Source organism: Actinia tenebrosa, unplaced genomic scaffold (assembly GCF_029948245.1).
Source record: "Actinia tenebrosa isolate PJP-AT-01 unplaced genomic scaffold, QUT_ActTen_1.0 PGA_scaffold14__42_contigs__length_11649687, whole genome shotgun sequence".
Classification (NCBI taxonomy): domain Eukaryota; kingdom Metazoa; phylum Cnidaria; class Anthozoa; order Actiniaria; family Actiniidae; genus Actinia; species Actinia tenebrosa.
Window position 1 is genome coordinate 6,286,392 of NW_028292574.1, and position 12,366 is coordinate 6,298,757.

The window sequence follows — 12,366 nt, forward strand, 5'->3', positions numbered from 1 at the left end:
GACCCCAACCACCCCCTGTTAGGATGGATTCCAAGAAGATAGTGGACGATTACGTCATATGTTTTCAGCCAATCAAAACCTTCACAATTTTCTTTCACATTTGTGAAAACGTTTCACATTTGTGAAATAGATTTGTGAAACTAATTTGCATATGAACCAGACAGCCGGCGTTCAATATGTAAATAGAATCCCGTCACGCTCTTTTCGAAGCAGATGTTCAATGAGCGAGCTTTCTTCGAAGCTCTTCTTTTGCCTCCTGGTAGATCTTTTTGCGAGATTCCTCGGAAAGATCTTTTACGACTGTTTTTTTATTCCTTATGTCCGACTTTAATTTCTCGTATTTGTCTTCTTCGGCCAGAATAAGCGAGAATTCTACGTCGTCTATCTTTCTGTCACGCAAAGCCTTTGAGACAAGGTCAGTGATCGTATTTACTTTAGCCCTTGACAGAGCTATTGTCGTGTCGTGTTTTGATATTTTGCTTGACAACTGTTTCATAATGCCCGTAGCAACAGCCGAAATAATACCACAGGCTGCCCCAACGCCGGCCAAAGGAACTCCAACAATTATTCCCGGTCCAGTAAGCGAAGTAGCAACGCCGGAGCCCGTCAACACAACAGAAATGGATCCTGAAGTTATCGCAATCTTATGTAGCGTACTCCGGGCTCTGACGTACTTTTTTCGGACTTTTTCGTAGTGTTTTGTCTGCCCTTCCAAGTAAGCCAGGATTAAGTTCGCTTTATTCAGACGAAAGTTTTCAGCGTTTAATTCGTTAGGTTCCTTAGGAAGTTCAGGATAAAGTGGAGGCGCTGATGGTATAACATCCATTATATATACTAATGTACGACGCTTTTGGGAATGATATTGAGGAGCAGCCACATCACGACAACCGGGATTACTGGAATTGGAGAGCATTTAGGAAGATGCTTCCACATGCAGACCCCAGTAAGTTCGAAAGAAGACCCGATGGTATTTACTATAACGGCTCTAGGATGTACAGCAACGAGGATTTGAAGCCTACGCTGGTTAATCAAATAGACGATCAACTGAAGCATTCGCCAATGCATAAGCCAACGCCAGCGCCAACGCATGTTGAACCCAGTTGGTCAAAGGAATTATTGTTTGGTACCAGTACTTATCCGATACCCGCAGTTTCATTTGATAAACACCCAAGCTTGGACCTAACGTTGAACATGCGGATTTCTAACAAGCATTCCTTTCCGTTAAAGGTGCGGGATATCTTCAAAGACGTACCCATTATTCATACCACCGCTAAGGAATCTCATGAATGGTTAAGTGGTCCTAACATGCGTTATTGGCCGCAGCAACTAAACTTTGCAGTTTGGTGTGCCACTAGCGGCTGTGGTGTAAGCGCAAGCTTGATGAAGAATTCAATATTTATGTTTCATTTTCACTTCACGGTTAGAAGAATACTACATGAAATGGGTGTTATTGCGCTGCCGGGAGATGCCACGTTTTATCCAAGAGATAATAAATACAGCGTGCCGGCTTATGACAGACTTTGTAAGGAGTTTGACGTTGTAGGGAAGGATTTCCGATGCACTGCCGGCGCTAACAATGGTCTGGGGCATATTTGGGCTTATTGGGGGATTGGTGGACACGAGCTAAGTGATAAGGAAGTTCATGCGTTGAATCTACGATGGAACACTGGGTATCACAAAGAAACTCACGACAGTAGCACCTTCTTTGAACCAAACGCTAAGACCACTAAGGAAGTCAGAGACGGACCTCTGTTCAAAGACGAGGGCGGTAAGTATGCAGGGGCTAATCCACTGATTATCAAAATTACCAACGACGAGCAAACAAAGCAATATCTTAATTTCATACCCCCAGAAGGTAAAGGACTAACCAAAGCCGGCCTTGCCCGTTTAAACCGCAGCATAGAAGCTTACGTGTATTCCATCCTTGGAGCTCAGGTAAACACCCGATCCAGCATAATCGGAAATACTGGCGCCGCAGAAGAAACGCGAGCCGAAGCCTTGATCTTATTTGAAAGTTCAATCTTGGAGGGCGACATTAGCAAGGGCGTACAGCGTTACCAACTAGCCATACAAAATTCTAAGGCGAGGTTGGACTATGCAGTAGCCCCGGGTTGTTGGTTAATGCCTAGTAATTTATCTATAAATACTGGTTCTGTAGTAGGATACAACAACAAACTGCAGCGAGCTACTAAGGATATGAAGTTTGGGGTGAACGACGTGAACTCTGATACTACCAAGGGCATTCCTCACTTCGTAGAGAAGCCAAAAAAGTCACACGAAACGAAGCTACCCGTAGTTAAGAAACCATCAAAGAAGGTCCTGCCTGCGATACCTGAGGAATATGACCATAACTTATTAAAAACCGGTCTAGCAGCTGCAAGCATTGGTCTGAGCTATTATATATGGCGATGAACAACCCCTACGTAACTGGAGTAGATTGCGTTTATACGACTTACACAGGCGAGAAAAAATACACCCAGGCATCTTGGGTTGATGTCACGGGCATGTCCGTGAATTTGAACTACTCAGGAAAGAAGTTAATCCTTTGTACTATTTGCATTGGCACGAGTAGTCACGCCAACGTCGGCTTTAGGTTCCTGGATGAGAATGGCATACTGCAGCCTATGCGCGCGAAGACGAACAACAGGGAGCCTGCGCATTTCTCCGTAGAGCCGCCAACGAATAGCGCTGAGAATCTTACGACTTGGACTTTTCACATGGTTGCCGATTGCCATGGGAAGGTAAAGCTGCAAATACGCGTAGACGACAGTGGAAGCGTTTGCATGAATAGCACGAAGGATCAAAGGAATAAGGATTATAACCACATGACCATAAGCACTCTTACGGTGCTTAGCCTTTAGAAGCAAATTTATTTACTGAAATATATGAATCCACATTGGAAGGAAACTCATTACGTTTATTTATTAGAGGATAAAGCATATGCAGACCCCGTTTGGTCTGATATTGGGATGTGGGTCGAAGTTGGAGGCCTCGCGCTAATTGTTTGTAGCATTAACATTACTGCGGCGCGGGCTGGAGTCATAGGGTTTAGGTTGGTTGACGAGAACGATAAGCCTCTAGTTCCTTATAGGGCGTCGACTAATAATCGGAGACCTACCCATTTCACGGTGCAGCCATATCCATTTAGCGCTGAGGCGTTTTATACGGTCACGTTTCACATGGTGGTTAATTGTAAGCATGCTAAGTTACAGGTTTACCCCGATGGTGGAAGTAGTGATGGAAAAAGAAATGGCATGGTTGGTATAAATAGTACGCACCAGACCACCAGCGAAAACGATGATGAGGCCTGGAATCATAAGACCATTAGCACCATGAGCGTGCTGCCGCTAGTTCCGCATTATCAAGGCGGCGCGAATACTATCTTTACTTATCCCCAGTCGAGGACGCCTCGGGCGCCCGACGACGATAAGCCACCAGTAATACACAAGGATAAGATTAACCCTTCATCTTCTTCAGGAGTACCACTCCAATAGCGACGACCAAGATCCAAATGTTATTCCCCACGAACTTCAACAGTTCGCCGCCGGCCCTAAGTGCCAAGCCAAGAACGCTACCAAGCAGCCCAGGCAAGCCGGCTGCCATCTTTTTTCCTAAGTCCGTCAGCCCATTGCCTAATTTCTTTACGCCTGCGCCCGTAGCCTTAAGCGCGGATAGGATAACTCCTACTACGCTTGAAATAGCGACCGCAAACGCCAGCGGAACGCCATACTTCAAAAGGGCTCTTTTTACCTTTTCCTTGGTGGTAAGCCCCAGCTCCTTTTCCAGGTTTTCCTTTTGCGCCTGTAATTCCGCAAGGTGTACCTGAAGGGTTTCTGATTCCCTTTGAGCTGCCTCCCTTTCCTCTTCGGGACGAGTCTGGTCGTTGATTATTTCCTGCTGCCGCTCTATTTGCCCCTCCAGGTCTTCGATGGCCTGATCTCTTTGCCGGATTTGTTCTTCCTTAGTGTTAATTTCGGCAACCAACTGCCGCCGTTCCTCTAAAGAGCCGGTTATGGTGATATGCAAGTTTTTAGCTTCTTCCTTGCTCATATCCAGGTCTTTTAGAGCAAGATCGAAGGCGTGTCGGACTTGGTCTCTTTCGTCTAAAGCAGTTTCAGCTTCTCGCCTGAATTGCAGTATGACTTCGTTCTTGCCCTTGATTTCTTTCTTTTGAGCATCGGTTAGCTGCCGTATTTGTTTTTCGTAATTTGCTTCCTTTTCCTTCAACGTTTTTTGTAGTTCCTCGGCGTGTTTTTCTAGTGCGACCCTTTCATTCAGGGCTCCCAACCTTTCTAACGCACTTCTGGTAGCTAGTTGAAAGCCTCTTAATCTTGCCACGTTAACCTTGACCGAGCCATTTTCGTCAAAGAGGACTTGTGGTTTGGTCCAACGGTTTTTGTCGGGATATCTCATGTCTTGAACGCTTATGAGGACTTTGTTTCCGCGTTCTGTGAGCCTTACGTCGTTAGCCTCGAAGCGGGAATAGCGCTGCGTTAGCTCTTGCGTTGCCCACTCTACGGTTTCCCGCGCGGTTGCTCCCTGCTCACCCATGTTTCGAAGTTCTATGTACTCAGGAGGGGACTCACCGGGGTTCTTTTCGTGCCACATGCGATTCAAGGCTGTCTTGAAGCTTTTCCACCTACTACCGTACGTGTTTTCTAGAGCCATGTCGTAGATTAGGGGGTCGGTTTCCGCGCCTTTAGTCCATGCGTCGTATTCTTCGTCGTTAATGTCGACTTGGCCTTCTTCGGTGGTGGGATCGAAATCCGTTCCTTCTACTTCCATTATATATGATAAGCTCAAAGTTAAATCCCAACGTATTACCTAAGCAGGTTGGTGGACTAAAGGCAGAACGCACCTTTCACCGGGTCACCTTTACGCCCAGCAGCGCAAAGCCAGGGGAAACGCTGTACGTAGGCGTGCCCCGCCTAACGGATAACCTAGTGTTGGTTCCTGGCACCCTAGCGCTAAGGTTTGACCTAGCAATACAGCCAGATACCGCAGACGTGCGTTACGTCGTCAATAACGTGGGTAGAAACCTCGTTTCCAAAATACGCGTAAAGTTCGCCGGGGAATCCTTGCTGGATTTAAACAGGTATGATTTGTATACCACGTACAAAGACTTATGGTTGACTGCATTTGACCGCGCGCAAAGGATAGAGCAGGGAATCGCCAGTGATGCCATACGCAAGGTAAGAAGCGCGACCTCTGGCGCCTCAGGAGAAGACGAAATAAAGACGGCTTATGGTACTAAATATGTTATTCCATTAGATTTCGAAGTTATCACGAACCACGGTGCATACTACCCAAGGCAGCTAAGCGAACTGCAGTTCGAAGTGACCCTAGCAGACACTACGAACATCCTGCAAGGAAAAGATGTAAGTTCATCAGCCGTGGATCCTTATTTCATCAAGAACTTGGAGCTGCAGTACGAAACGGTATACAGCGAAGAGCTGGCTCGTAGCGCTGGCATGGAATACAGCGCCGGGAAGGCTTTCCTTTACGATCACGTCGTGATGTACAAGACCTTTAGCTTCACGAACAACGTCGAAGAGGTCATCAACCAAAGCATTAACCTACCCAGACGCAGCCTTACAGGGGTAATGTTACTGTTTGCAAAAACATACACGGCAGGATTGCGTGACTCTGAGGCGTTCTTTAATCCTAACATCACTAACGTAGGCGTTAGCATTAACGGAGTGCCTAATAAGGTTTACTCACAAGGGATAAAGCCTGAGGACATGTACCGGGAAGTCGCGCGTAAGTTTGGTGACCAAATTGGTCCAAAGGACTTCTTTAAGGATAAGTATGCGCTGTGGATCGACATGCGCACGACGAACGACGAAGACCTACATGGACAGGGTTTACGCCTGGTAAATACCCAGGACGGCATTACGTTGGAGATCAAGCGCACCAAAGACGCCAGCGACGCTACTAAGATAAACGCGTACATTTTCGTAGTCTCAGACGCGCAGCTAAGCGTGGAAATGAATCAGCTAAAGAGCGTTGCGTACTAGGATGACTGAGGATAAAAATATCCCTTACGTATAATATGCTCCGCGTATTCGAAAACAACGAAACTAAACTGCAATGCCTAGTGCAAAGCGACAAGCTGTACTTTAAGGCGAAAGAGGTAGCAAAGGCATTAGGTTACGCAGACACCAAAGATGCTATTAAAGTCCACGTGCGGGATAAGCATAAGAAGAGGCTTAGTGAATTTAGAATAGAGGTGAATCGCCTCCCTTCTGGTTCACACCCACAATCCCTGTACGTGACGGAATCTGGTTTGTATCAGTTAATATTTAGCTCCAAGCTACCGACAGCAGAGGCATTTCAAGATTGGGTCTTCGAGGATGTCCTACCAACGTTAAGGAAGACAGGAAAGTACTCTCTGGATGGTCCAAACAAGTTAGTCTTCAAGATCGAGAACGAGTTCGACCTGCACAAGAAAGTCGTAGATTACATGCGTCGGTTTCACCCTACGCTGTTATTAGCACCTGGACTCGGGGAATTGCAAGATACCACCAGTAAAAGGATAACGTGCTGGCAAAAGGGCTACCAGGCAGGTCAACCCGACATCCTAATTCTTAACTCCCATAAAAAATACAATGGGTTATGTCTGGAACTGAAGACGCCAAAGGGTAACGGCGTATTGTCCGACAAACAAAAAGCGGTATTGACGCAATATGAAATGAATGGTTATCTTGCGATGGTTTGCAACGATTACGATCTGATCTGCAGGGAAATCGACCGTTACGTCGACGGCATTCGCATACCTTGTCCTGGCTGTGTTAAGGCTTTCAAGTCACAGGAGACGCTACAAACGCACCGAAAGATATTTCATAAATATAATGATAGTTGAACAAACTCACTGGCGCGAATTAATACAAGGCATTTCATACAAAATAAAAAATTACGTCGTCTTCGAGGACATTAACCGTTTAAGGTTGGTCCTCTTAGACGGCAGCCAAGAGTACAGTTTATGGGCTCCTGACTGCGTACGGTACGTACTGCAAGGCGAAGAGTACACTCACATACGTAGCTATGGTAAAGTCAACGGTCGATGGAAGTTCGACGTTGAAAGAAAGGCGGAGGCTAATCCATTGTGTGATTAGTCATCCTCATGGGCTTCTAGGTATTGGTCTGCTTCGGCGGACCTCATTTTTTCCGACATGAAATCGATCGATATCGTAATCAAGGCTCCTCCTGCGAACGCTGCGACGTAAGGTAACATCATATATTAGACCATTCTTTTCGTATTGCAAGGTAATGGTCTAAAGGCTTGGGACCTTCGTACAGGCAACACCAAATATGTTGACCGCTGCGTTGACAACCACATTTGTCGCAGATGCCGTCCCAGTGTTCTCGGTTCTCCCATCTTACTCCTTCGTAGTCGTCAAAGCATACGAAATCTTGGTCTATTTCTTTTTTACGCAGCACTAAAGCCCGGCTGGTTTCAAGGGGGCAACATCGCTCTGCTAAATCGCCGTGGGTTTCACAGACGACTTCTTCGAGGTGGTAACGTCGGCAGCGGTATTTATGCCAGTTCTCTTCAAAGAGGGGTTCATCGCATCGGTGGCAATGGCCTTTAAGGCAGACTCTATGCTCGCGGTGATATCGTAGGGCCTGTACGGTGGACAATTCCTTACCGCAGTCGCCACAAACAGTGCTGATGGTCTTTTGACAGACTTTCTTGGAAAGGTGGTATTGCAGTCGCTGCTTGCTACTAAAGGCTCTATCGCATTGCATGCACTTCATTATATATACCTCATTTTTTATTGTTAAATTGTTAAATGTCAGCAAGAGACAATTACGTAGATCTTATTTTTTTATTGTTAAATTGTTAAAATACGGTAAGAGACGAATGTAGATTTCATTCTTTGTAGGAACTTAACGATGAAAGATATAGACCATTCTTTGACATCATCTGTGCAGCATTTAACAAAATAACAATAAAAAATAGACTATCCTTCAATGTCATCTTTGCAGCATTTAACAAAATAACAATAAAAAATGAGGTCTATGCTAATTCCTTTGGTGGAAATCAGTAAGACCTTCTTTACGACCTTTTCATCGAGCATCTTCTAAAGTCCTTTGTGCTTTAGTATCCGCAGGACACCAATGTCCAACGAAGTCTCCTTCAGAGAATACCTCATTACAGTGACGGCAGCTGTGTTTCTTACGAGGCTTTGGCGTTGGAGGGGTAGCGACTATGCAGTCATCGGATGGTTCAGTAGGTACTTTAGGCGTAATGCAGTCAGCGGCTAATTCAGATGTAATGCAGTCCATATATATATATATATATATATAATCACAGAGGGTATCGCATGAAATCCTTAAGGGAATCCCTAGTCCAGCCTATCATCGTCCAGAGTGCAGCAAGCCTTTCTGTGCGCTTCAGACTACACATTTCGTCGTACAATTCCTGCACGCGCTCTTTTAACCGATTTATTTCCTCTCTTTGCAGATCTATGGTGTCTTTTTTATCTTTTGCGTCGGCTATGATTCTTTGCATTGCTTCCACTGGTTCCATCTATATATGAACCCAGATCACATACCTTGTAACGCTCTGATAGTAGGACCCACCAGCTGTGGAAAGACACAATTTGTCGTGGAGCAGCTATTAGGACCCTTTAGATACCGCTTCGACTACATCGTGCTATTATGTCCCACCTACAGGAATAATGTTACCTGGGAAGGCATAGGAGTGAAAGACGACGACTTCTTCGTAGATATTTTAGACCCTAACGAGTTATCCAGCCATTTGAAGTTCTGGCACAAGCAATTCCCTAAAGATACGCAGACTTTACTCATACTGGATGACATTGCCTGTGGGGACGACGTAAAAAAGCGCACCTCCGAATTAGTGAAGCTCGCTTTCAGCGGCAGACACGACAATATCAGCGTTTGGTTGCTTTCCCAGCAGCTTACCAGTGTCTCTAAACCCTTTAGGGAAAACATAGGCTCTCTCGTAGTATTTTATACACCCAGTAAGTCTGATCTGGAAACCATCTTAAGCGACTACGGTGGTGAGATAAGCAAGGAACAGTTGCATGAATACATGCGGCATTTAAAGACGCACCAACATTCCAAGATGATCTTCTCTTTGAGGTTTCCGTATTCAATAAAGATCTCAGATCTTTAACTCCTAATGTATATGGAGATTGAGCAGCTCTTAGATGAAGTCCCCACGCAGTTAGATGAAAGTAACCTCAAGGAACAACTCAACATCCTTGTGTCTTCGGGGAAGTGCAAAGAAATGATAGGCAAGGAACTTACCCATGAGCAGGTTAATAAGTTGTCAGAAGAGGAGGTTAAGAAGTTCCATAAGAGGTACGAGGCCGCCCTTGCAAGTAAGACCACGGACGCCGTCGCAGACTCCGCTATCCGACTTGCGACTAAATTGCTTGGACTTGCTCTGCCCATAGACGACGTGGAGCAACTACAGAAGGACATAAGCGAGGACTATGTCATCGCCCAAGAACTTAAGATAACCTGTCGGTGGTTGTCTTTGAAGTGCGGTAAGTTAATGGCAGTCGCCTCTGCGGCACTTCACGTAGCTCAGCATGTCGACTTGAAGGAGGTACTGGTGTCTTGGAAGGACTTCAAGAAGGACAGAGAAGTCGAAAAGGTCTTTCAGGCAGCACTTACTGAGGTACCTGATCAAGTCGCCTCAAGTACTTAGTCAAGTCGTTGTCAAGTCATCGTCAAGTCGTTGTCAAGTCATTCGCGGGAATTACCCAGGTCGCTCCAAGTACCTAGTTAAGTCATCCTTAAGTACTTATCAAGTCCTTCAAGTCCTTAGATATAAATGAGTGAACCAGAGTCGAAGGCAGAGCAACCTCAGGAGGAGCAGAAGATTACCAAGGCTAAATCTCCAGGCAGAGTTGCCGCGGGGAAGAAGCTCGCGGAGATGAATAAAAAGAACAAAGCAAAGAAGGAGGAAAAGGTGGAGGAAAGAGAAGAGGAATCCTTTATCAATCCTGGGTACGTCATTGGCGCGTTAGGAGTCGCTATAGCAGCAGGCAGCCTCTACTTACAATGGCGGGCTACGAAGCCAAAAGTAAAGTGGGAGGCCGCAACATATCACGCACCTGTGGAGGTTAGAAAAAGCAAAATCCCTGAAATGGAATAACCTTCTCGCTTTGTAATATAATGTCTACCGCGTTGTTGAAAACTGTTGAAGAAGCAGCTATCATTACTTCCATCGTTGCGGGTATTGGTTGGGTAGGTAAGAAAGTGCTCAAAGAAGACTTTACTGAAGACCCAAGCAAGAGCTTCGCTAATTTTGCTAAAATGACCGCTGCCGTAGGCGGGGCTATCATGGCAAAGAATTACCTACAGAAGGAAAAGTACATTCCTAATGTATAAATGGCTAGCGTGGTCGTAGGTGGAGTTATTGCAGCTTTAGCATTCACTGGAGCTAATTATGGTGGTCAGTATTTGGATAGATTAGTCAGAGGCGACAAAAGCGGAGATTTGGCCGCCGAAAGGAAGAGACACGACTTAGCGCTGGAGAAATATCAGCGGGACGTGGCAGCTTGGAATGAAAAAAGACAAGCTTACAGGGATTGGTTGGACAAGAACTACCAAGACAAGATGCAGGCAGACAAGAACTTCGAAAACACGGACTACGCCTTTAAGCTCTATGCGCAAGCACACCCCGCGGCATTAACGGGGTTAAGAAAGCCTCAGTTCAAGAATTACTACCAGCCTTCTAAGAAACAAAAAGACAATGAGTTGGTCTTTGTAGGAGTCGCAGGGCTGGCAGGAGGCGTGGCCTTGGCGTATCTGCTCTAACGAAGGGGACTTGTCCCCTGTAATATATGATCGTCTTTTTGGAAAGCGACAAGAATAACTTTACTACTTATCTGAATCCTCCCATCAAAGCCTGTAAGGTTCGGTTGGTTAGTTGCTCTTTGTATAATTCTTGGTATAATTTAATTAATGGCTTTGTCATCGGAACTTCCGGCACCAAACCAAAAATACCAGATTCCCATTACACCCCAATAACACTGGCTAAGGAGCTAGCGAAGCATGGATACACTCTTACCACAGGATTACCCCATGAAATGAAATTCAAGAAAAATAGTGGAAGCGCTAATCTAAAGGACAGTTCATTGGTAGAACTCCTGGGCCTTACTAGTACCACGATAAATAGCGGCAGTACATATGATGTAAAATGGAATGTCGCATCCTCTTACGAAGTCTATTGCGACTTGGTTCATAGTTACAACAATGTAGAAAAGTCTTCTCTTATGTACAAGTTTCTGCCCCAAGGTAATCCATTTGACCCAGTAGAATACACCCCCATTTCTTTAAGCTATGATTTGTCTAATTTGGTAGAAAGCATAAACATCACCATTAAAGTGGACGGAAAGACGGTGGATTTTAACGGACGCAAGATCAATCTTGTTTTGGAATTCATATAATGGGCCGCGTAGAGGACAACTTAAAAGGATTTACTATGGGCCTGAAGGCTATTGGAAAGGAGCGTCAGCTATCAAGAAACTCGCGACCGCGGCCAGGGTATCAGACGAAACGGCTAAGAACTGGTTGAAAAAACAAACCCTCTGGCAGGTTTATCTTCCCGTGCCTAAGTACATTCCCAGGCCCAGCTTTACCGTAAATACCCCCAATGAAGTTCATCAGGCGGATTTGCTTTTCTTACCGCACGACAAGGTGAGAAAGAAGACCTATAGGTACGCTTTGACCGTAGTTGATATCGCAAGCAGATACAAGGACGCCGAACCCATAACCAGCAAGGATTCTGGGGAAGTCGCAGAAGCCCTAGGTAGGATTTATAAGCGCGTCTTGAAATGGCCTAAGCTGCTGCAAGTGGATGCGGGGACAGAGTTCATGGGCGTGGTTACTAAGACCCTGAAAGACCACGACACTAAAATTAGGAGAGCTGAAGCAGAGTACCACAGGGGTCAGAGCATCGTCGAAAGATTCAATAAGACCTTGGCCGAGCGTCTCTTTGGGTACCAGTATTGGAAAGAGCTGGAAGATCCCTCCAAACGCAACAGGGAATGGACCCAGAGGCTCCCCAGGTCGTCGCGGCTTTGAACAACGAGGCGGCCAGGGCTACGGGAATGAAACCCAGGGATGCCATAAAAAAGAAACACGTGGAACACAAGTCCTACGTCAGAAGTTCGAGGGCGGTCTTCCCCCATGAAAAAAATTAGGTAATGTCACAGTCCGATATCTCTACGGACCGGGTGAATTAGAAGGAGGATCCAAAAGAGCTACGGATCCTAATTGGTCTTTGGAAACTTACCAGATCCGAAGCGTAATAGCTAAGAAGGGTCAGCCCATCTTGTATTATCTTCACGATGGCCCCACACGTGGGTTCGTCATGGAAGA

The 12,366-nt window shown here is 45.8% G+C and overlaps 1 protein-coding gene across 1 annotated transcript; it reads left to right on the top strand.

The window, feature by feature from the left end:
• The first annotated feature begins 5,955 nt into the window (after nucleotides 1–5,955).
• On the top strand, nucleotides 5,956–9,228 carry LOC148911325 (uncharacterized). Its single transcript, XM_089029856.1, has 2 exons — nucleotides 5,956–8,233; nucleotides 8,468–9,228. Exon 1 carries the CDS (start codon nucleotides 6,053–6,055, stop codon nucleotides 6,860–6,862), a length of 810 nt encoding a protein of 269 aa, XP_088885982.1. The 5' UTR covers nucleotides 5,956–6,052; the 3' UTR covers nucleotides 6,863–8,233; nucleotides 8,468–9,228.
• Nucleotides 9,229–12,366: the final 3,138 nt, after the last annotated feature.